Raw genomic sequence first — 24,335 nt, 5'->3', positions numbered from 1 at the left:
TATAACGAATTACAACTAGGCTATAAATAGGATGAACATAGTACCACCTGAATGAAACTGGATATTAAAGTAAAATTTAACTCCACGTATTTACACGTGTCTTAGTAAAGGATAGACGCTGATTTCCTGGTTCGTTTCCTTGACCATTGCTACTGGGAAAAGGGAAACTTGTATTTACTTTCTTTTTTCGTAGAACTTCAAGGCAACGTTTCCTCCAGCATAGTTTATGCAAATTACCAATCGCTCTGTCCTGATTGGCTGGGACCAAGAGCGTTTCCCGTCTTGCATTGGATACTGCGGTCTTGGCCACGTCCCCAAGCCACGTCGCGCTTGACTCGCCATTTTCCCATCTTCTAGACCCAGAAACCGTTTATTCTAACATCACAGTGTCATTCAGCACTGTCGGATAGGAAAAAAACCCGTTGCCGGAGACAGGCAGAGTTCTTCAGAGAATCTAGAATCGCCCTGCTACTTGCCGCGTTCCTGCAAACATGAATATTTTCAGGCTAACCGGCGACCTCTCCCACTTAGCAGCTATCATCATCCTGCTGCTAAAAATATGGAAAACCAGGTCTTGTGCCGGTGAGTAGCCAAAGTCTTTAACTTAAGAGTTTAAGCGAACCTTAGTAGGCACAGCATGTGTCCTCTCGTGTAATTAGCAGTTTGAGGAGAAGTGAAAGCTGTCCACCGTGGAACTTATCTGTAGTTAGTTGGAACTCATTAGCCAGCTTTTGGCTAATGTTAGCTAGCTGGCTAGTAGTCCTGTCCATTTCAGCGGTATGTTTTGTCATCAAGTAATGACAACCACTCCCGCGGCTGTCACTGTGCCTTTTAAGAATAGGACCCTGAAACTTGTTATGTGGTTATGTCATCAGTTGTGCTACTAGCTTGTCTTGACAGTCCATTTGGCCCCAAACTAGCGTTAGATGGGGGACCTGAGGGCCACAGTACTTGATAGTTTGGCTTCGTCATTTCACCTGATTGACACTAAGCTAGTTCCACGTTTCAGCCTTACTGTTCCTGTGACTTGCTTTACTACAGCCTGGTATGACCTCTCTGACGTGGCAGCATCGAGTGCTCCCGAGTCTGCACATGCAAAGTCGGTGACTGGGTGAATGTTTTTGCTTGCAAGTCCACCACGTCTTTGAGGGAAAAGTAAATTCCTGCATTCTGTGAAACTTTGTTTTTCCTGTTATTGCTGTGGCCAAAGGTTAGGTTGCTATCACTGCAAGGGAGCCATACCTAGATTAAACCACACAATGGTGTGTGAGAGTGTAAAGGGGAACAAAACGAATAATTGACTTTGAAGTGCTAACAAGGTTTGGATCACCTGGTGTCCTTAGAGGACTGTTGAATTCATTAATGGGTTACAAACAGTGTAATTTGATTACAAGTTGAGCAAGCAAGTAAAGCAGTTGCATAATAGCCTGTGTTCTTTAATGTAGAGAAGTGCAAGTAAACCATTGCATCTGTTAATTAATTGACATTTATTAACAGATAATGAACAGCAAGTAATGCATTTTTTAAAGTGCAAACTCTAACATAAAGTCTTATTGCATGTGTCTTGATGCATGCTCAATCATCCAGGTAAAGAAATCCCAAAAAATCGATTATGTTCATGTGGTGCTAGTTTTGGTCAATATGCAAATGTAGTGTTTGTAAGGTTAGGGAAACCTGCAGTCAGCTGAGACTGAAGAAGTCACTTGGATGAGTGACAAAACCTTTCTACCACTGAAAACGCTACATTTAGATGAACAGAATCAACTTTTTGGTATTGCATGTTTTTCAATTCAAGTTAAATCTATAATTCACACGAGTTGTCTGTGTGTAGACCAGATTGGACATTTGGTGGACTAGTTCTGCCCCCCAGACATCTCTGCCTTAGACTTATTTGTTCCTGCAAATCAAAGTACTTCTGAGTGATTGCCTTTATCCCTTTCCAACCTAATGGGAGTGGCTGCTTTAACAATACTTAAAGAAGCAGAAATAAATTGAAATGACTCACAAACAGTGGACCAGTAAAGGTGATAAAACTTTCAAATGAAACTTGATAAAGGAGCCATAATTGAATAAAACAATACATGAATATCAGGAAGTACAAAACCTCAGATAACTACACAAGTTTTTAGTTTAGTTTTAAACAATTATGTTGTTGGAGCACACTTAATGGGAGTAGCAGAACATACAACGTTAGATTGTTCCAAGCAGCTTCACAATTTGTGTTTCCATGGGGGAATACCCTGGTGGCTTTTTCCAGAGCTCTGATTATGTACAACTTCAAAAACAAGCATTTAACGTTTAAAATCAACTCACTGGAAGATTTCTGTTATTAGTGAGTAATAGTAGTGCAGCTATTTGAGCATGAATGAGGTGAAAAAACTCTTGGCCTTTATGGTATTAGATGATTTAAAAAAACAAAAAAAACAAAACAGGTTTTGTCACATGACAACATACCAGATACTTGTTCCAATTATATAATATCCTCTGCTCCTATACTAACCATATAATAGGGAGTAAAACGTTATAATGTTAAGTTTAAAATACTTTGTGCTGTCTTTCACAGGTATTTCGGGAAAGAGTCAGATCTTGTTTGCCTTGGTGTTCACCACTCGATACCTTGACCTGCTCACATCGTTCATCTCTCTCTACAACACCACCATGAAGGTAAGATCCTGCCCCCTTCTCATCATCACTTCCTGCAGCATTTTCCATCCAAGCAATGAACACAGTGTGGGTGTAACCGGTACACCAGGCCCAACATGTCAGTGTTTGCTAAACGATACAGCTGCCAAATAATTTGTGGTAGGCTTGTACGAGGTGTCCATGCTGCACAACTGCAAGTACCTCAGGCCATTAGGTCACGAGAGTCTTAATGCTTTCCCATTTATATTTCAGATCATCTACATCGGATGTTCATACGCCACTGTGTACCTGATCTACATGAAGTTCAAGGCAACTTATGATGGAAACCATGACACGTTCAGAGTGGAGTTCCTGGTCGTCCCTGTTGGTGGCCTGGCTTTCCTGGTTAACCATGACTTCTCTCCTCTGGAGGTCAGACATTCAAACACACAGCCAGGGCTGCTCTATGCTAAAATAAAATTCATAACTATATTGTTAAATCTTGAAATGACTGTTATTAGACACAACTACTCAAAGACTCCAAAAAAGAATAGATAATGTAAAAAAAGAAGCGAGGAGAAATTGGTATGCAAGTTATGGAAGACAAAAGAGGGCTGTCATCTAGATTGATTCCTACTATGACAGGCTCTCTGCAGCACCTATAAGCCAACTATCTAAGAGCAGTCGATCTTTCATGCTGCTTCTGTGTTGTCATAGTGCCATAGATGGTAGTGTCGAACTATTAACAGAGCAGCAGGTATGGGAATCCTCATGTGCTGAACAGCAACATGGTGCTTCAAGTAGAGCAGGGCGATATGTCCAAAAATATTTATCACGATATACATTTGAAAATTTGCAATAACGATATAACTGACACTAAACAAAATACTTTACAACTCCACAACTTTATTAGTGCAAAAAAACCCCATCAATGTATTTTCACTTAAACAAGCAGCTGTTTAATGTGAATTAAAGTTATATAAAAATTTAACAGTGCAAATGCAAATTCCTCGCTGACAGTTTAACCAAAAGGCGTTTCCAGTGGAAACTGGCCGACATATCCTCAACATAACCATGTATAACATCCACAAAACTTAAAAAGAGGTTATACACACACGACACGGTAACATTATGTTGAAGCACAGTACGTCTCACTCCGCGAGGCTCCTGCCCACGATAGCCGTAACGCTCCGACAATCCATCAAGCAGTCCGGGTTCGTAGCTTAGCAAAAACATTTGACAGATTTTCAAGCACCGTGCACATAAAATCGTTTTGAGGTCGGTAAGCACAACCAGAATTCATACATAAGGCACACGGGGCACATAAGCTGCACTGTCGACTTTCAGAAAAATCAAAGGATTGATTTTAAGTGTGCCGTATTTTCCAAACAACACAGTAATAACGACGGCCCACTAGCATGCTCTACCAAAAATAGTGCTTTGTTGTGTATCTGACGGACGAAAGCTAAACCAGTTCCACACCACTGAAGTTGCAGCATTTTTACAAACCAGTTCTGGTTCATCCGTTTCATTCAACGATTTGCTTTCGCCGCAATGCTTTTTCCGACGTGTGCGTATGAAAACAAAGGCACTGCGCATGCGCGTTTTACCCATATTCTATTGCGATATTTCATTTTTTCTATCGTTGCCCAAAATTATACCGGTATTACCGTGAACGGTATGATATGACCCAGCTTCAAGTTTCCATCATTGTGGTGGAGCTCTGTTTAAAACATCTCAAAGGCAGCCGTGTTGGGTGCTGTTTATGGCTCGGAAAGTTTCTTGGCTTTAATTCAGCGTTCAGAGTTAATGACATATTTCATAACTGGAAACAAATGTGCACTTTTCTACCTGATGTGGGTCGCTGTATGCTGCATTACCATCATTCACTAGGCACCTTATACCACGGACATGGAGGAAACGGAGTATGCCTCCTTCAAAGCCTAGATCACGTGCATTATCCGTGACTGACATGTAGCCCAACTTAGGTCCAAACAAAGTTGTTTTCAAAATCTTTGGAAGACAAAATCATAACTGAAACCAAAGTCTGAGGAATCACCCAGCACTTCATTCTATAGAGGGAACAGGATGCACATACATGTTAAACTCAGTCACGTGAGACAGCTGCCATGCAGCATGCATGCACCAGTGCAGACTTACTATGAAAAAAGGGTTATGTTTCAGTTTGATTTCTTTTACCGTGCTTCTGGCTGGTTTGTTTACATGTGCATGCTTTCTTTTTTCATGTATTTGCAACACACTGACTTGCAGAGATGAAGATCTCTGTGAGCTTGATTTTCAGTCCAGGAAAATCACTTTAACATTTGCCCAAGTGCTCACAGTTATACCTGCCATTCAACGCTGGCAAACATGATAAAATCTCTGTATGTAAATTTAAAACACACATCACTGCTGACACTCTGCCATCCATTTCCTCCACCTCAGATCCTGTGGACATTTTCTATCTACTTGGAGTCAGTGGCCATCCTACCTCAGCTCTTCATGATCAGCAAGACGGGAGAAGCTGAGACCATCACCACCCACTACCTGTTCTTCCTGGGTCTGTACAGAGCTCTCTACCTCATCAACTGGATATGGAGGTTCTACTTTGAGGGGTTCTTTGATATGATTGCCATCGTTGCTGGAGTGGTGCAGACCATCCTGTACTGCGACTTCTTCTATTTGTATGTAACAAAAGGTGAGTGCTGCTGCATTTTTCATTTCATTTTTTTTAATGAAATATATATTTGTTCAAACCAAAGTTGAAAATCTCTTTAATGGTAGCAGTGCAGATATGTTGTAATTTGTTTCAAGGACAAAGCAAACATGAGCACAAGATTAGATTCTCCAATCTGAACATTTTGTTTTTACTGTGTGTAGTGTTTTGTTTTTTTCTTTGGGGTTTTTTTTCATGATTTGCAATCCTAACCTTTTAAGGTTTGTCCATAAATGGATGTCATTGAGTTCATAACTGTCTTGTTTACAAAAGAGTATCAGGAAGAGATGCATTGTCATATCAACTACTGCATCACTATAATGAAAAATTCAGAAACGCCCTCGATGCTTCATCATTTATTGAGTTTTTAATATGAGTTTAAGATGACTTCCTTTTTCTTTTCTCACTGGTGACATCACAAACAACACAACCAATGCAGTGGCCATAAACCAGGCTTTACACTCATGTTTCAGAGCACACTGGGTAGTACATATAGTCACTCCACCATCTTGTGGTAGAAACTGGTGTTCATCAAAATCATAGGTCGACTTCAGCTGATGTCTCTTAAACACAGTGCGTAGACATTTGGATATAAATAGCAGTGGCTTCTTCACATCCCTTTGATTGCTTTAAATAATTCAGGTATAATAAGTTCCCTTTAACTACACTGATATTAAAACAAATGTTGATGAAATAAAGTTTTCATATAAGTTTTGGTGTTCAAGTCTCAGGCAGCAAAAACACTAAACTGAAAAAAATCAATCCATCAGTGTGTCTTCTTGTGATGAATGCTCCCTGTCTAATATGTTCAACATAAATCTGTCCTGTCTGGTTTCAGTACTGAAAGGAAAGAAGCTGAGTCTGCCAGCCTAAGTGCCAAAGAAGAGTGTTTTGGCAGACTCAAATCGGGCAATTGGAGGGGAGGAGCAGGGGCAGCAGACACCTCTGACAGCCCCATTCCCCCAATATCAGCAGTCACTTCCTCCTCTTCCCCTCCCACCAGTGTAAGATGCCTGAGACAGAGAGCTAGCAGGAGCCACTGGCTGATCCAGAATCAGTGGAATTGGAACACCTTCAGCAGCTGCTCCTTGGCCTGCAGATTTCTGTTTGATGCATCTTGCCTTAACTTTTTTTATTACTCTGTATAACGGAAGGAAAAAAAAAAAGCGAGAAATGTTTTCTACATAAAATGTGTGATCTGGAGATTCGACACATCGATGGAGCTCGGGAGATAAAATTGCCTGTGATTTGGCACTGTATGATATAGAAGCAGACTTCTTGTGGTGGGATATTATTGAGCATTTTTAATAGTATTTGCAATCAAAATAAAATCTCTTTGTTCTTTTTTTTTTTCTTTTTTTTTCTTTTCTAAATCTGACTGAGGAGGCTTGTATTGAATCCCATAACTTTGATTCTGCCGTTCTGTTTTTGGCCAGTATGCATTTCCATTTGTAATGACTGCTGCTCATGCCTTTTGGTGGAAAAAAAAATTGTAGTAGATGCCATAAATAGTTCTTTTTCAAAATCAAAGCAACTCTGAAGGTAACTTTAGAATGTATTTTGGTTCAAATGCTGTCAGAAATGATGGGCATTAGATCCTCAGTGTATTCTCCGTCGCCATATGAAGCACGGTCCATATTAGGAGTAAACAAACGAAAAAAGACGTGTGAAGAAAGTCAGTGAACTCGCCGTTAATTGCTTTCGTTTAAAGTGACCGATGCCACCTGTAATTATACATCATTTCAGATGGTACCTTTTATATGTTTGAGATGCATAAACTCACTGGTTATGTGCTGTGTGTGAAGTCCCACTGCAGAGGTCTTTTTTTTTTCTTTTAGCTGCAAATGTATTTATTTTTTAATCTTCCTGCTGGTTTCCAATAAACAGTCTGTAGAAAGTTCTACCTGTTGTGCATAATTTGACCCTAAGAAAGGAATCTCCCTATTGGATTTGGAAAGAGACTGCGGCAGTATCCTATGAAGTTACCGGTATATTGGTTTCTGATAGAGTTTTCATGCTCATCATTCTCAAGTTCTCTTTTTCATTTCTCACCAGAGCTCTTGCATGATATTACCACCACTAATAAAAGCTTTGTGGGAAACATTTGTCTTAGTACTGTGATTCCACTCAAGTTTTGCTCCTATGACGTTACACATGACGGTCAGATTTATTACTTTTTTTTTATCCGCTGATGCAGAAAGTCTTAATAAGCTCATCGCATTTTCATATATACTGGAATTTCCCTTTTTGGTGTCAGTATTCCACCCATGTTGGGGGGCACACACCAGTGTACTCCTAGTATCCCAAGCCCTGATGAATGGGGAACTTTGCCTCAGGAAGTGCATCTGATATAAATTAAGCATGCAAATAATACAGAATGAGATTTCCATTCATACCGGATTGGTTAAGGCCCGGTTTAACAACGAGTGCTTTCACTGCTGGTCAAAACTGTGCTGCTGTTGGCAGAAGACAAAAGATGGAAGGCATGCTAGGGGGCAGTGAGAGAGAAGGAAAGCTGTAGAGGTGAGAGGACACATTTAAATGTAGAGACTATGACTGGTAAAGGCAGAGTGCTGGCTAGTATCATAGAGTGAAGGAAGACTGGACACATATATCCTGGTATGCATTGTCTTGGTGAAAAATTCAAGGAACACCTGGATGAGAGCACAAGTTGCTCTAAAACCTGTATGTACTTATATTATAGGGTACATATGGAGACAACAGAGACAAGACATAGGTTTGCAGAGAAAACATATAAAGACAGACAACCATTCACACCTACAGCCAATTTAGAATTACCAAACAACCTAACCCATGTGTTTGGACTGGAGAAGGAAGTTGCTAACCACTACACCACGTACCGTGACTATTTAAAAAAAAAAAAAACTTAAATAAAATGCAGACAATAATGCATTCTTAAGCATGATACTATTCCAAACTGCAGATTTATAGACATATTTTCATTAAATGTGGTGCGTGAACAGACTGCTGATTCTACTGTTTGCTCAATCATTCGCTAGATTAATGAATTTTTTAACCAACCAATCAGCGAAAAATGCATTAACCTTTTTGTGCTTTTTTATATTATTATTATTATATTATTTATATTTTTTTTATTTATAGACTATAGAACATTTAAAAAACAGAAGCTAACTCAAAGTGCTTTAGAGACAGACACATTTAAATTATGTCTCCAAAAAGCAGAGAAAATAAAAGCAGAGGGGTGAGTTTTGTTCTGTTAATTACTGTAGAAAGAAAAATCATAGTGATTTAGTGATCATTAAAAGAAAAAAAAATGCAAATTGATTATTATTCTTTTCATAACTGCTCTATCCTATATAAGTGGCCTTTATAGTTTAAAATAATAATTTTCAGTATTGCCCTGTATTTGCTTGGTATCAGACTAATACCCGATTTTGAAGTATCGCACGGCACTAGCTGTTACGTGTTGACGGGGCTGGATTATATGACGAGTGTGCTCGGAACCATCGATTTGAGCCACCCGGAACAAAAACGTCGTCGGACCAAGCTTTTTTCTTTCCCCCCATTTTTAAGTCGCGTTGGTTTTAGTCATTGTCATGAATAACAAGTGACGTTTTTAACGTGTCTGACGAAGAAAGGAGAAGTAGTAGAAAAGAAAGGACACCCCCCTATATTTATAGCTAATTTCTGATTGTGTGCGATCGAGTGCAGTGGATGAACAGGATGGAAAATGATATTTCAGAAGGAAAATCTACTAACTCTTCAGGTAAGTTTTCCTAGCATCACTGTAAAGAGTTGGTTTTTAGTCAGACAGTCTGAATAACAAGCTGCTTATGTGGCATTTTAACGGAGGAGATATTTCACAAACGCTGATGAGTAGTAATAAAACATTGGGGATTTAGTGTCGAATAAAAATAGCACAGTTATGAGTAACAACACTGCCTGCATTTTCTTGAATAGGCACTTTATGCAAATACGTGCAACATCTAACATAGGCACTGTCTACAAATGAATTTGGTATTAGTTGTAGTACCGAATTAAATTAAAGTGAACGCTTTCATTTAAAGTGGTCTCTGCTTCCGTTCTTGATGCCAGGGATTCCATAACATGTTGGAGATGTTTTTCGTGGGTTCTTTTGACTTAATCTAAATGCACTGTGGTGGAAATTTTGCAACAAACTTATAAACGGTTACAATGGACCATGTACCAGCTTTCATAGGAAGAGAGGCAGACTACACCTTGGGCAGGTTTCCAATCTATTGCAGGGCTAACACAGAGAGATGGACAAGCAATCACGCTCAAATTCACACCTATGGCCAGTTTACTGTAGAATCACCAGTTAACCTAACTTGGATGCCTTTGGACTGTGGGAGGAAGCAGACGTATCAGGAGAGAGCCAACACAACCATGGGGAGAACATAGAAAGGCCCCAACTGGCTGGTTGATTTGAACCCACGACCTTCTTGCTGTGAGGCTGCGATGCTACCATCTGTCATGAGCATTATAAATACTTGCATTCTTAAATGTGACACTCTGACCAAAACTCATTTGACCATAAAGTAATAGTAGACTACTGTATGTTGTATTTTTCAATTGTGAGTAGATTTCAAACAGATGTATAGATTTGATTTAATGTTGTATGGTAAATGATAAATGGCCTGTATTTATATAGCGCTTTACTAGTCCCTAAGGACCCCAAAGTGCTTTACACATCCAGTCATCCACCCATTCACACACTCATTCACACACAGGTGATGGCAAGCTACAATGTAGCCACAGCCACCCTGGGGCGCACTGACAGAGACGAGGTATGTCAACAGTTCATTACTGGCCAGCCTACTGAGTACTACAGATGTCTGTGTATTGTGCAGGCAACGGGTAGAACATGCCTCAACTGACCAGTGGATTCCTTCTTGCTATTAGGTGATAGAGCTAAACACCACCATATACATATGAGTTTATTAAATATGTATATGCGACTGCTTTGCTATGAAAGGATCAAGGAACACAAAGCAAAAGAGCAAAACAATATTTTGGCCCTGCAGTTTAGTAAATCCCATGTTCATGAAACTCATTGTTATGGGCCAAATGACATATTTTAGTTTAGTAGTAGTAGTAATAATAATAATAATAATAACAACAATATTAGTCAAAACAGTCAGTTTTAATGAGTTATTCATTTACACAACAGACGATGAGCAGCATTTGGAGCAAGGTCACCACTAAACAATATGCAAACAATTGGACAGCTGTGTTAAGCCAAGTATTTGTGTCTGGGTTTAAGTTATGGTTCATTTTATGGATATTGATAATAAAACATTTATCCCCGATGTTAAAATGACCCACTTCTGTTCACATTCAGGTGCAACACTCTCCTTCACTGCCCTGCGCCTCCTGGTCCCACCACTTCGGTTGGTCTCCGCAGCCGTCTGGCAGACCATCCAGCAAAAAGTTATAGGTGATTACGGGATGCTTGAGGAGTTTGTGTCTATGGTTACAGACATTCTTCCAGAGCTGCTCACCAGCCGCCAGCGGACTGAACTCAGCCTGGGCCTCAGAGCACGGGTTAGTTTATCAGCATCTGCAAATGAAGTCATTGTAGATTTGATGGATTTGTACTTTTTTGCCTTCGTCATAATTGTCTTTTACGTCGATAAGAGCTTTGCACGCCTTTTGTTCTCTTATTCTTTGGCAACCAGCTTCACAAGGACTGGAGCATTTCCAACATCCAACAGTTGGCTGCTTTTCCATCACTCTGCTCTGACACAGAATGTCAGTTGGTTCTAGGTCATGTGATTGGGTGGCCATCACCACTCCTCCTACATCCTTCCTTTTGGGAACCACACACTAAGATACCATCTGTTCACCTTCTCTGTGTCTCAGAAGACATTGTATCCACAGTCAACATTGTCACACTTGGATTATGCAGTCCAAAATCCAGATTTCCACTAATCTAATGTCCACAGTCAGCTATATTATTTTTTTCAGGCATTCTGCCACAAACACAGCCATGTTTCTACTTCTCAAACCTTTAATCTTTAGGTAGATTGTGGGAAAAGTTTATAACTCTAATATGGTTGTAGAATTAATCTACTTCCTAGCTTCCTGTAATTAAATTATCAAAAAGCATAAGAAAATCTAGCACTCCCTAAATCACCACCTGAAGATGTGTCTGCATATACCAGTCACAAAGCGCCACGCATTGTGAAGTTTCCTGAATACACTTGACTAAGGGCATTTAGATCAAGTGATGTTACCCAAGAACCATTGGGATAAGTGTAGAGTGTAGAGCAGTGTCTGGATCTCAAAGAATTCACCGATTGCAGTATGGTGAATACACAGAGGCCAAGAAAAACAGTGGTTGACAATGTGAATCGTTCAACATCAACGTGAATGTCCATAAAATCGTGCCTGTACAGAGTGCCGGCGTATCCATCAAGCTCACAAAACACGCAGTGAAATAACCAACACGGTAGCATTCCATTTGGTAAAAGACGATGGGCTGATATTTATATAGCACTTGTGCAGATAACAAACAAAGTCTTAAATTCGTGCACACGTATGCTTCAGTGTAGGCATCAGAGGCAACTTGGCTTCATGCTTTGGTGATGCAAAGATTTACACATTAGCGGGAAAGTCCCCTCAATCTGAATGTGAAAGTAGCGTCTACGTGACAGTGCTGTAGAACAGTTTTGTCTACAGTCAATGAATAGTTGTGATTAATAACTGTGATGATCTTAACATTGAGAATATTAATAATTAATTAGTTGTGCCGTTCAGCAATTAAGCCACTAAGGTGAAATACTATACCAAGCATGACTAGAAACTTCCACACAAAACCAAAACAAAGTTTGGCTGATCCCCTCTGGACTTATTTCAGTGTTGGTGCTGTTTTTACATTTCCATGTGGAAGTCTCATTTCTGCTCTGGATCTTCCCTGATCTGTCTAACCCGTTTTCTTTTATGGAAAATGGTTGAAATGACAAAAGTGAGCGGGACAGGTTGTGCTACCTATTTGTATTGCTGATAAAAGCCGTGCATGCTGGCAAACAATGCAGGTTACTGTTGAATAATCCTTTCTCAGGTCTCTCAGGACCTTACAGTCTCATTTATGATGATTTAGGTTGCCCAACACCTTGAAAATTGAAATAGTGATCGTTCATGTCACTCTATTAAACATCAGTTTCTTTGCGCTCTCAGCTGATCCTGGAGTTATACCAGCGTGAAGCTCCTGCTGACTTTGAGATCATCCAGCCACACTTGGACAGGATGCAAGTGCTCATCAATGCATGGCTAGTGGAGGTGATTTCATTGGTTTTTTTTCTGTTATCGTGACAGTATAATTTAGATTCCCAAAACAGCTTATTATCATTATTAATTGTTATTATTATGAATTATGCAGGCTGGTGGTACTAATGTAGAACTGCCACAATCAAACTTTGTGGATCTTGTAAAGAACTTGCAGAATGATGCTGAAGAAAGAGAGCACTTCTTTCAGGTCTGTATTTGTTTTTTCACTGCTTTTTGGCATCCTAGATATAATAATACCATATAAGTGTTATTATTTTATTATCAAAGCTGGAGTACTTTCATTTTCAAGTAGTAGTAGTGGTAAAGTAGTCAAGTATGTGTAAAGGTGTATTTTTGAGTTTACTAAAAGCGCCAGCTGCAGTGATATTTCTGTATGTTTTGGACGTTCATGGTGTGCTTTCTTGTTTGTGCTTCTCAGAATGTTTTCCCTGTAGAGTTTGGTCCTGCATATGATGAAACACTTCACACTTTGATGTGCCTGTTTTTATCCAGATTTGAAAAGATTCTTCATCTTCAGTCATTCCAGCAGGTACACAAAAGTGCTACTCAACATTACCCAATTATATTTTAAGCTAGATTAACAAATGTTAACGCCGCTCTTTCTTTTTCATTTTCAAAAGGTTGCCTCCATGTTTGGTGAAGCTTCTTCTGCTCTCAAGGACTGCATGCAGTTGGTGTCTCAGTGTGAAGAGCTCAAAACTCTGCTGCAGTATCAAAAACACCTTAGCCAACTAGATCATATAGGTAAGTAGTTACAGATTTTCTACTCTTAGCTCCGTATCCCTGATTTAGCCGTCTCAGGCACATGGTTCTGGCTGTGAGCGCCAAAGGCCCCGCCCACTTGCAGTTTGCAAGGGACAGCTAATCGGAGGAAAGTTACCCTAAAGGTCTGTTGAGTAGCTAAAACAACTTGTTTCAGATAGCAGATTTACTACGAGGCTGAAACAAAGGACCAGTATAAGACAAATAAGGATTATTTTGAACTGTGAACCATGCAAAGCTACTCTAGTAGAGGCTGACGTTAAAAATGTGGAGCTGATTTTTAATCGGTCCACTTTAATGATGTGTATTTGGCTTGTGAGATTGCTGCTTTGTGGTCAAAAAAATAAATCCAATGTTCTCAGATTAGTATGACGTGTGCAATAATGTAATAATGAATGGCACTTGGGTGTTGAGCTCTGTTCTTGTTCACTGTTATATGACACCTTTTTTTGTCTTTTCAGATAGTTCTCTGGACGGTGAGTGGATCATTTCAGCTCTAAACCTTCCCTGTGTAGAAAAAACAGAAACGCTTAAAACACAAGCAAAGGGCAGCGTTTTGGATGAATTGTTATTTTCATCAGATTTGGAAAAGGAATCACTGGCTCCAGAACAGCAGACGTGTGAGACCAATGATGGTAAAAGTGATTGGACTCCTGAGCACAATGGAACACAGTTGCCTTTAGGAGATTCAACAAAACATAACGAAAATGTAAATCTTCAAAGTCAGACAGATGGTTCTTGTTGCCTAATCAAAGAGTGCCACGTTCGTCTAAGAAGACTTGACCTGCCACTGTCTTTACAGTCTCGACCTGTGAGATCAAACAGAGGCCTAAGAATGAAAAAGATTCTCCAAGAGGTGAAAGGGCAACTTTGTGGAGAGGCCCTACCTGCTGACAAATCTATTTCCACGAAAGCAAAACAGTTCGAGAGGGTTTCTCAAATGCTGTCAGACAATGAGGATTCAGGCAAAGACTCCTCATACATGGCTCCCATCAGTACTTGCAGTGAAGATGACTCCTGGTCTTACTACTCGGATAAGGACTCTAGTCATAACACTGTTAGTAGAAGTCCCAGTGTAACTGATTCATGGTCTCACTACTCAGACGATGAGTCTTCAATTGTGAGTCCTGTTAACAGTTTCCCTGAAAGTGGTTCAGTTTGTAGCAGCTCAGATGAGGACCCTTCGTTCCTGGGTCCTAAAGATGTGTCAGATTCTAGCAGAAATCGGGGCACTGCTGGCATAAAGCATAGCTCTACCAAACACACTCGTTTAATCCAGTGCTTTATCTGCAAAGAGCATGTCAACACAAACCTGAGAACTCACATGAAAACCCACTTTCCCACCAATGACTACGCGTGCCCTCGATGCGATAGCAGGTTTAAACTCCTATCCTCTCTGAAGAAGCACTTGAATAAGACTTGTTATGAATATGCTCAGCAGCATGTAGATCCAGGGAATCCAGATGAAGTCAAGAATCTTTACAAATGTGACATATGCCAAGAGGCGTTCAAGTACAAAGTTGCTCTGCAAAAGCATACGCTGACCCACAACGAGCTCTACTGCAACGTATGCAGAAAGGTCCTTCGAGATGCTGCAACGCTGGCAAGGCACAAAGTTTCACACACTCCATTTCAGTGCAACCGCTGCGACAAGTCTTTCAGTCTTTTCAAGCCCTTACTCAAACATTACGAAAACATCCATAAAGTCAGCAGACCATTCAAATGCAGCCATTGCCCCAAAACTCTCCCCAGGCTGCGATTTTTAATCATACATGAATGGCACCACACAGGCCACCTGCCGTTCCGGTGTTCTCATTGCAGCCTGAGATTCAAATGTGATTCTGAGCTCATGTACCACGAGAGGGTCCACACCAGAGAGAAACCCTATCTGTGTGCAGAGTGCGGCAAGACGTTCGCCCAAAAGTCCAACATGTTGCGCCACCTGCACTTCATCCACAGCGAGTCTCGAAATGAGAAGAAGCACTCTTGTTCTCAGTGCGAGAAGTCCTTTAAAGAGAAAGGAGCACTGAAAAAGCACCAGAGGAGCAAACACTTACACGAGTTGTTCCGTAATCCATGTCCGACCTGCGGGAAGATGCTTTCGGCATCAACGATGAAAAGGCATAAATTAATCCACACTGGAGAAAGACCTTTCAAATGCACTGTGCCTGAATGCGAAAAGTACTACAGATCAACCTCGGAGGTTAAGAAACACATTCTCATGCACCATACCACAGAAAGGCCGTATAAATGTGACATCTGTGGAAAGGGGTTTGTAAAAATGTGGTATCTCAATGTACATGCTAGAATACATTCGGGAGAAAAACCATTTGTTTGCCATATCTGCGGCAAGGCCTTCCTAAAGGCCTACAGCATGTTCAGGCACAAAAGACTTCTACATACATTTGTTACACATTAACTACGTGACACAGGAATGCTTGATTGGTTAAGGAAAGTAGCTTCTTGGTGTGAATGCGCATTGAATCTGAATTCTGTCTTAATGGGCAGCAAGGAGCAGATGTTGCAAAAGCTGGCAAAATCATTCCCTATTTACTATTTAAAGTATGTATGTTTTCATTTGAACCACTTGTCTACCAAGAGTGAGTGACGACAGAGGCCATTGCCACAGGAAACCAACCAACTGGACAAAAAAAAAAAAAGGGAGAGAAAGAATCAAAACATGTCCAGCTAACTTTGTAACCACTTTGAGAACCCTCCAAATGCTTGTTCAGGGGTAAAGTTAGCGGTACGTTTTAGGTTAGAGTTAGGCACTTAGATGGTTAAACCTCAGGTAAAAAGTGTGTGAATACACTGATGCCAGTGAATTACCTCACAAAGATACCTAGACAAATGTCTGCTTTGCGCTACACAGAAAGAGGAGCACACAGATTCAAATAGTCTACGATGAAACTGAAAAAGTAGTGGTTCCAGCATGTAAAATACTTACAGTCCCACAGTTAAATGTACTATCTCTGTGTGGGGCACAGGCTGCGGTGACTGTTGTCTAAGTCAGCAGCTGACAGTACAATGAAAAAAACAAACAAACACTGTAAACACAATAAAAATGCAGGACGCATACTTGAGGTGAAAGAGTTCAGCTCGGTGTATAAAAGATCTTTGTGTCTTCTCCCAACTTCAATTCATATGAAGAATTACCATATTTGTTTCATGTGTACTTTGTATTTAGCAGTGTAATTTTCTTTAACTATTTAGTTTGTTTGATTTTACATCATATATGTTTTGTTCTTTTTCATGTTGTGTATAATGTGTTTTAGGCACGAAGCAGAAAAGTGAGCAGCATTCAGCTTCTTCTGTGGATCATTTTCATCTGTTTTCTATCAAAAAATTAAAATGGTGAAGCTTTCACTTAAAATAGTGATCTTTCTTTCATTCATCTAATTTTGTGGGGCTTTGCTCATGTTTTTTTTTTTTTTTTTTTGAAAATTGGTAAATCCCAAGATTACAATAAACTACTTAAATGTACATGCGAAAATGATTGCATGATTTTTTATTAAGAGGAAGAAACTCTTTAGTGTAGAAATAAAAGAAGGAAGGAAAGACAACGGTACAAAGTGTTATAGTGAAGAGCAAGTTGATAATAATGTGCTTGCCTCTCTTCTTCTTTCAGCTAATATTAGGATCAGGGCAGGCTTGGGTCATTTTTCTTTCTTTCTATTTTCTAAACTCTTAACAACGATGTTTAGACAGTGTGTATATTGAGGACTTAATCAGATAACTATAAAAAACTAAGTATCCCTTTCAATTAGCCTCATCTTTTTTTGAATCTTTTCATTGAGCCATCATTTTTCACTAATTTAGACATCCATAATGCATTTAATTTAGTACACATAAAATAATGTGAATTCTATGCTTCTTCGGTAGGTAAACAGGGAGGAAAGGCTAAGGTGTCAGACCATATGGAGTGATCCAAATTTGAAACTTTTGGTCCAAACTGTCATTAATTTGTAAAAGTCAGGAGAGAGGTACAACAGTTAATGTCTAATGCCCTCTGTCCTGGTTAGGGGTGGCATTGCACCCAGTAGTGTTGGAGATCTTGATAAAATTGATGGAATTCTAAATGCAGAAAACTACTGTCAGATCACTGTCACAAATACACACACTACACATGGACACTCTGAGTCATGGATTTGCATTCCTAGACCCCTGATCCCATTATTGAAGATGTGGGATCACCTTTACAGAGAACAGAAGAAAACGCAGCTAGCATCCAAAGAAGAGCTTTGGAATGTTCTTCAAGAAGCCTGGAGAACCATTCTTGAAGACTACTAAAAGAAATTAGTGGAAAGCTTGCTTAGTTCACACTTTGTTAAGGAATTAAACATGGCCATACCAAAGTTGCTCCTGCACCTATTTCGCAATTTTATTAGCCATACAGAAACAAAGGAGAGTGGAGATCGAAAGGCCAAAAGCACAGTAAAATAAAATGTAAAAAAAAAAACGCGATGCGGAACGAATAACAGGACTATTTCCCGTTGTCGGACAGTTATTGTAGATGGAACGAAAGGCAACAGTTGACGCACAAAGATCAGTTGTGTGACTTCGCTTTCTGGCTTCCAACCCATTTAAAACCGTTACTTTGACTTCGGTCACAGTATTACATGTTCTCTGACTGTAATGTAACTGCAGACAGCTCGCAGCATGGACGGAGGTGTCTCCGAGTTACCTGGTGAGTTTAAATGCTTGTATACAATTTTGTTTGGCTAGGCCGCAATCTAGCCCGCGCGCGGGAATAGCATTGCTAAAGCCGTAGCGGTCGTTATTATTATATTATTATTTTACTAAAGAGTTGTGTCTAAAAAAATACAAACTGCTTCTACTTTTTACTAGCCTGGAAACACGTTGCTGGACTTAATTCTTTAACTCAGCGTTTGTGAGTATTAGTTATCCATAGTGCTTAGATAATGCTGGGCTAGGCTAGGAAAAGTCATTGACAGCAATTCACTCGTTGAAGTGAATCCGCCTGTTTTGAGTAAATCACTGATTCATGTATTTGCTTTGGGGGTTTTGGGTGGGAGGGGAAGGGGATATGCAAACATATTAGCAACGTATGCAAGCAGTTATACTGTTAAACATTCAAATTGATATGTAACAGTGGTTCAATAGTAGATTACGGAAATGAAAGTAGCAGGCACATCCGCTTTATCCGGAGCTCGGCATTTAAGCGTTTTGTTGTTGCTTTTCTTTTTGTTTGTGTTTTTCTGTGAAGAATAACTCCGCTTTAATGTTACGTGAGACCTTAGTTTTGTTATCAGTAATAATGGCCATTCGAGCTAAAATAAAACATTTTATTTTAATCCTGCTGGTAAGTTCGTGATGGGATTTTTTTGTGTGGAAAAACTTCACAAAATTTTGATTTGGTATACTATGCATGAATCTCCTTTCTCTTTTGGAACCAATATAAAGACGGTGACTAAATAAAGGGAATTTAGTTTGTGGTCATCACTCCATTGACAACTTAAATGGGAAAGTCTGTGTTGTTGGCCTGTCTTCACTCTCACTGCGTATTGCCTTTCAAGCACTTTTTTTTTTTTAAAATGCCTTTTTCCTTGCAGGCCCCTCTCTTCCCCTCTCTGCTCTGCGGCTCCTGGTCTCACCGATTCGGCTGGTTTCTGCAGCCATCTGGCAGACTGTGGAGCAGAAGGTTGTGTCAGACTATGGGCTGCTTGAGGAGTTTGTGTTTATGGTCACAGAAATTGTTCCTCAGCTTCTCTCTACGAGGCAGCGCGCTGAACTCGTCTTGGGACTCAGAGCACGAGTGAGTTGGCAGAATCTAGGTGCTCCGCATGGCGCTCCAGCATGTTACTAATACATGTATTTTGTCACTTGTTTGTTTAGCAGCTTAACATACATTTTAATTACATACTCCCTGGGTGATAGTAGGTGGGTTAGTGTGTTGTTTGAAGCTGAAGACTCATCTGATCAACAATTGTGGCTTTTAAACAGAAAAAAGCCTTTGATGTATGCAGTAGGGCTGAATGATAAATTGGGTTTTAATTTTAATTGCAGCAGTTATTATAAACAATTCTTCTTCTTCCTAGTTTGTTTAATCCAAACCTCAAAAGGCGGAACCCACTAAGTTGAGAAAGAATGATAGTTATCCTTTAGAGAGATTAATGGTTGCCTGCAGCTGCCTTTGTCGTTATCTTAAAGTTGTCACAGTCTTTGTTTTGACTACTCACTGAGAGTATGGCTGTGTCCCAATTAAGAGACCGCACGCTTGAAGTACGCGCACTACGTACGGTGCGTACTGTAAGTACGAGAAGTGCGGAAGTGAGAGGCTTGTGAAATGGGACCGTCTAGCCTTCGTCTCGCTGTTCAGGTTGCCTAGCAACCATGATACTAACCGCAAGAAACGTTATATACAGCATTGTGTGACATAAATGAAGGAGAAACAATGTTTTGTTGGTCATTCATTTTTGTCATGACATCACTTTGATTAGTTGAGTATCTGAGGCTGAGACCACGGGACTGTAAAACATGATTGTTTGGCTTCATTTCTGTACTGAACAGTCATTTCAAGATTAGTTAGTAATATATATATATATATATATATATATAAGAAGAAGTTGAATGTTAAACATGAAGCATTTCCTGAGATTCATTATAGAACACAGAGTGAGTGGAATGCATCTTTTCTCTTAACTGTTCGCTTATTAATGGTGATTGCAGTTGATCCTGGAGCTGTGTCGTTCTGATGACACTGCGGACCTGCAGGTTATTCAACCACATCTCGACCGGATGCAGAAGCTCAGATCACTGTGGAGCGTGGAGGTGGGTGAAAACCTTTTTTTTGTGTCTGTGACGTTTAGTATTCCTCGTTAAAATCTGAAGTTCCACGATGACCTCTTCTGTTTTAAATTCTTTACTTGTAGAATGCTGAACCGGTGTCAGACTCTCATTTCATGGGCCTAGTCCAAAATCTGCTGAGAGATCCCGAAGAGAGAAGAAATTTCTTCATTGTGAGTTAAAACTGAATACGGAGACAATGTGATTGATTGGTGGCAGGTCCTTGTTAATATGATCCCTTTTGAGGAAAAAATAAAATAAAATTGTACGTTTGTATTTGTTGCTTTGAGCAAATGGTTTTTGTAATTTGGCTCTATATAAATAAAACTGAATTGTGTTGTAGGATGTTTTCCCTGGAGACTTTGGTCCCACATATGACAAAGCAATCCAGACACTGATGTGGTTGTTTCTGTCAAGACTGGAAAAGCTTCTTCCAACCAAAACTCTCCAACAGGTAAATGTAATGTCTTATATTGAGCAAAGAGCATTTCTCCTTGTAGTATTAGTTTCTTTAACATTGTTAGTTGTTTTTGTTACCTTTTTTGTGACCTCTTGCATTCAGTTTGCAGCTCTGAGTAGTGAAAGGCTGTACACGTACAATTCAACTCATTTGCCAAAATACTTCATTTTACTTTAATTTATTTGTTATAATAGGTCTATCATCACACAGACAAAGTCCATCTTCACTGTCTGTCATGGCTGCTGGTGATGGTACTTTTCCTTCTCTTGCTCTTGCTATGCAGCCTCAGGGAGCTTAGAGAAGTGACTTTACAAACAGTTCTCAATCTGTTCCAGGGTTATGTTAGACTGACCCTCCAGCTTATAGTAGGTCAACAGAGCAAAACAAGAATATGAACAAAAAAAATAAGAATTGTGTCAAAAGTTTAGAAACTGCAGAGCTTTTGACTCTTATGATTGGTATTTTACTTAAGCCTTTGTTTCATCAGATTGCCTCTCTGCTCAACGACACCTCATCTGTTCTGAATGAATGCATTGGGGCTTTCTCTCAGCCTCAGGAGCTCAAAGTCTTGCTTGACAATCAAAAAGATCTCACCCAATTAGAGGACATTGGTGAGTTGAATATTTTAAAACACGGGATCAGTTCTCAACATGTTGGGGGTTTTTTTTTCCCCCAGAATCTGTTTTATTCATTCATGATTCTTGTTCCTTTCAGAGTCTTTCATCGTTGACAGTGGCATTTTGTCTGCCCTGTGTCTCCCTCCTGTGGAAAGAGTTGTGATTGTCAATGAGCAAACTGAAACGGATGCAGAGAGCAGTCTCGTGTATACTGTCTGCACAGAGATGGAAGTGGAATCTGAGAACAAAGAGGTGTATGTGGAGGGAACTGGGAACTCTGAGGAGTGTGTGCAACCTGAGTGGTTTGGCCTCACTGGTGAGGTAAAACCAGAAATTGATGCAGTGGTAGTTATGGATACTGTGGAAGGCACTGAGGCCAGCGAAAGCGAAATGGCAGAGGACCGCAATGACAACCAATCAGGAACCCTGATCATCGGCGAGGATGGCCAGGTGACTGTGCTGGATGGTGTGGAGAAGAAGCCAAACAGACGTGGGAGAAAAAAGAAACGTCCTGTAGATGAAGACTTTGAAGCGGAAAGTGCAGTGGCAGGCAAAAAAGAAACACCAGAAAGTGACGCACTGTTAGAAAGATCAGTGCGTAAGAACAGAGGGCTCAAGATGAAACGGTACTTATCACAGTGGAGGAAATCTGGGAAGACACCGGGCTCCAGTACGACCAGCAGTGGACCCAAAAAGTTTGCCGGGCCCCAAGGTCCAGCCAAAAGCAACGACTTGGATGAGAGAACCTGTAAAGTCTGCAGCAAGGTGGTGAGTCATGCCAAGTTCTTGCAGCGACACATGAGTCAGCACTCCGAGGAGCTGCCCATTACATGTCCTTCATGCAAGAAGCTTTACAAGAGCTTACGTTCCTTGCAGCAGCACAGATGTGCAAGCATGACAAAGGCAAAGGCTGTTAGGAAAGCCAAGGAGCAAGACACCCCAGCAGACGAAGGCGAACAGTCATCAAGCGGGGTTCCTTGCGATGACACAAATGAAGAGCAGCCAGTTGACAATACCACCCAGGATCCTGATTACTCTCCCCCTGCAGAGAGGGCTTCCAAAGAACCAGGGCAGAAGAGCCCTGAAGAACAGAAGAGTGTGTTAGAGGGTCCATTCTACTGTCCTCACTGCAGTGTCGAGTTCAAGTGCAAACAAACATTTAGGTTCCATTTAAGAAACATTTGCTACAATGAGCAGCAGGTTGATCCTGAGAAGCCTGATGATGTTAAGCATTGTTTCAGGTGTGATGAATGCGACAAGGCGTTCAGATACAAATCAACTTTGGATTCCCACAAACAGACTCACAACCCGCTCTACTGTGAGGTGTGTATGAAACTGGTACGTGACTCAGAAGCATTGGCCATGCACAAAGAATCCCACACACCTTTTCAGTGTAACCGCTGTGAGGAGAACTTCCCAGTGTTCAAGGCCCTTCATAAGCACTACATCGACATCCACAACCCCACCGAGCCATTTACCTGCTCCCACTGTCAGACTACATTTGCCAGTTTGAAGCGTTTCATTAGACACGAGTGGAAGCACACGGGTTACCAACCATTTCAGTGCTCCCATTGTAGTAAAAGATTCCGTTCATACTCTGACCTTGTGGAGCACCAGAAAAAACACACTAAGGCATACCCATTCCTGTGCTGGGAGTGCGGCAAGAAATTCCGGCATGGCATCACGCTGACGAGACATGTGGAGCGTGTGCATCACTCTGGCGAACCCGTGACTGAAAAACCTACGCCGATCTTTACCTGCCCTCAGTGTGGGAAGACGTTCACTTCAAGAAGGTGCCTCCTGAAGCACGACAATTTTCATCACAAAGGGCTGCGCTTCCCGTGTGAGCACTGTGGGAAGGGCTTCTTTGGCAAGGACGCGTTGGTGAGGCACACTTTGATACACACGGGCGAAAGGCCTTTCAAGTGCGACGACTGCGACAAGTCATTTAGATCTGCAGCAGAATTAAAGATACACAGGAGATACCACACTGGAGAAAGGCCATTTAAGTGCAACATCTGTGAAAAGGGCTTTGTTCAATCTTGCTTTCTTACTTTACACATGCGAACCCACACTGGAGAACGGCCATATGTTTGTGCAGTGTGCAATAAGGGGTTTTCAAGCCTGCATGGCTTAAAACGACACAGGAGACTTGTTCATGCATAGATCATTGTGACATAATACATATTTCCAAAAGGATTTTTAGCATAACCAGCCCATGTTGAAGGATGTTGGTGTTAGGTGTAGACCAGAACTTTGCAAAGAGTGAAGAGCTGATGATTTGACCTATCACTGAAAGGACACCTTTGTTGATGCTGACGAAGAGATGGACTAAGTTTTCCAGTTGAAGGACATTTTCTGTAAACTATCAGCCTTATTGTTCTTCCTATGGCTGGCACAGCTTTGGATTGCTAGAATGTGTAATTGCGTTGTGCATTATGAAAATGCATTATGAAAATGTAACTTGTATTTTTTACAGAGACATTTGTTGTTCTACATAAGATTTGTATGTATAAATGGGATGACCCTTAAAGGTCCCATATTATATTTCTTTTGTTGCCTCTTTATTCCTGGTTTTGAGGTCTGCTTTAGCAAGTGCAGCTTTAAGATGAATTAGAAATGCAGGTGCCTATGCACGTTTCAGGGGAAGGAAACACAGACACCCACACCCAATCACTGTTTATTTGTTAACTCTTTCTTTCTTTTCTCACATTTTCTAATATTCTGCTATCGCTGTTTTTTCCCCACATAGCTGTGACCTGTGTTTGTTTAAACCAAACTGATATTCGGATTAGCGACTCACCATGCTAATGTGATTTTTTTTTTTTTTTTGATTTTTTTTTCCCTCCTCATTTTGTAGTGGTGACATGCGAACAGAATATAAAAGTAAGCCAGTGAGTGTTTAGGTATCACACAGGGTTAGGTTACTAGGTTATTTGGAGGCTTACTTGTCACACAACCCTCACACAACATCACACAACACAGCTTTTCGTTTACAGCTGTTTAACATATTAAAAAAAAAAAACACAAAATAACGTCTGGCGGCTGCGATATAGAT

The 24,335-nt window shown here is 40.5% G+C and overlaps 3 protein-coding genes across 5 annotated transcripts; all 3 read left to right on the top strand.

The window, feature by feature from the left end:
• Positions 1–336: 336 nt before the first annotated feature.
• Positions 337–7,441, top strand: kdelr2b (KDEL endoplasmic reticulum protein retention receptor 2b). Its single transcript, XM_005946894.3, has 5 exons — positions 337–582; positions 2,564–2,664; positions 2,896–3,054; positions 5,068–5,320; positions 6,177–7,441. Exons 1-5 carry the CDS (start codon positions 492–494, stop codon positions 6,209–6,211), a joined length of 639 nt encoding a protein of 212 aa, XP_005946956.1. The 5' UTR covers positions 337–491; the 3' UTR covers positions 6,212–7,441.
• Positions 7,442–8,833: 1,392 nt separating this feature from the next.
• LOC102297576 (zinc finger protein 493) lies at positions 8,834–17,754 on the top strand. 3 transcript variants are annotated; one of them, XM_042213945.1, is made up of 7 exons: positions 8,834–9,086; positions 10,683–10,778; positions 12,521–12,622; positions 12,723–12,818; positions 13,050–13,160; positions 13,252–13,375; positions 13,855–17,754. In XM_042213945.1, the coding sequence occupies exons 3-7, from the start codon at positions 12,590–12,592 to the stop codon at positions 15,810–15,812; spliced, it is 2,322 nt and encodes a 773-aa protein (XP_042069879.1). In that variant the 5' UTR covers positions 8,834–9,086; positions 10,683–10,778; positions 12,521–12,589; the 3' UTR covers positions 15,813–17,754. The 3 variants fall into 3 exon arrangements, with proteins under 3 accessions (XP_042069879.1, XP_014184575.1, XP_014184574.1); XM_014329089.2 differs by having other exon boundaries at positions 10,683–10,885; positions 13,124–13,160; XM_014329088.2 differs by having other exon boundaries at positions 10,683–10,885.
• A 129-nt stretch (positions 17,755–17,883) lies between these two features.
• LOC106632344 (zinc finger protein 37) lies at positions 17,884–23,824 on the top strand. Its single transcript, XM_014329087.2, has 7 exons — positions 17,884–18,080; positions 18,967–19,169; positions 20,084–20,185; positions 20,287–20,373; positions 20,544–20,654; positions 21,148–21,271; positions 21,375–23,824. Exons 1-7 carry the CDS (start codon positions 18,053–18,055, stop codon positions 23,441–23,443), a joined length of 2,724 nt encoding a protein of 907 aa, XP_014184573.1. The 5' UTR covers positions 17,884–18,052; the 3' UTR covers positions 23,444–23,824.
• Positions 23,825–24,335: the final 511 nt, after the last annotated feature.

The sequence above is a fragment of the Haplochromis burtoni genome, unplaced genomic scaffold (assembly GCF_018398535.1).
Source record: "Haplochromis burtoni strain Fernald_Lab_line unplaced genomic scaffold, NCSU_Asbu1 Contig_500, whole genome shotgun sequence".
Classification (NCBI taxonomy): Eukaryota; Metazoa; Chordata; class Actinopteri; order Cichliformes; family Cichlidae; genus Haplochromis; species Haplochromis burtoni.
The sequence above is the reverse complement of the archived record's forward strand: the minus strand, read 5'-3'. Positions and strand labels throughout refer to the sequence as shown.

Bases quoted from the DNA above. Each gene is read 5' to 3' on its own strand.
- LOC106632344 (XM_014329087.2), top strand. From the start codon at position 18,053: ATGGACGGAGGTGTCTCCGAGTTACCTG. The intron at 19,170-20,083 runs GTGAGTTGGCAG...TGGTGATTGCAG, and splicing joins TCTTGGGACTCAGAGCACGA to TTGATCCTGGAGCTGTGTCG. The intron at 20,374-20,543 runs GTGAGTTAAAAC...ATTGTGTTGTAG, and splicing joins AGAGAAGAAATTTCTTCATT to GATGTTTTCCCTGGAGACTT.
- kdelr2b (XM_005946894.3), top strand. From the start codon at position 492: ATGAATATTTTCAGGCTAACCGGCGACCTCTCCCACTTAGCAGCTATC. The intron at 583-2,563 runs GTGAGTAGCCAA...TGTCTTTCACAG, and splicing joins GAAAACCAGGTCTTGTGCCG to GTATTTCGGGAAAGAGTCAG. The intron at 5,321-6,176 runs GTGAGTGCTGCT...GTCTGGTTTCAG, and splicing joins CTATTTGTATGTAACAAAAG to TACTGAAAGGAAAGAAGCTG.
- LOC102297576 (XM_014329088.2), top strand. From the start codon at position 9,035: ATGAACAGGATGGAAAATGATATTTCAGAAGGAAAATCTACTAACTCT. The intron at 9,087-10,682 runs GTAAGTTTTCCT...GTTCACATTCAG, and splicing joins AAAATCTACTAACTCTTCAG to GTGCAACACTCTCCTTCACT. The intron at 13,376-13,854 runs GTAAGTAGTTAC...TTGTCTTTTCAG, and splicing joins TAGCCAACTAGATCATATAG to ATAGTTCTCTGGACGGTGAG.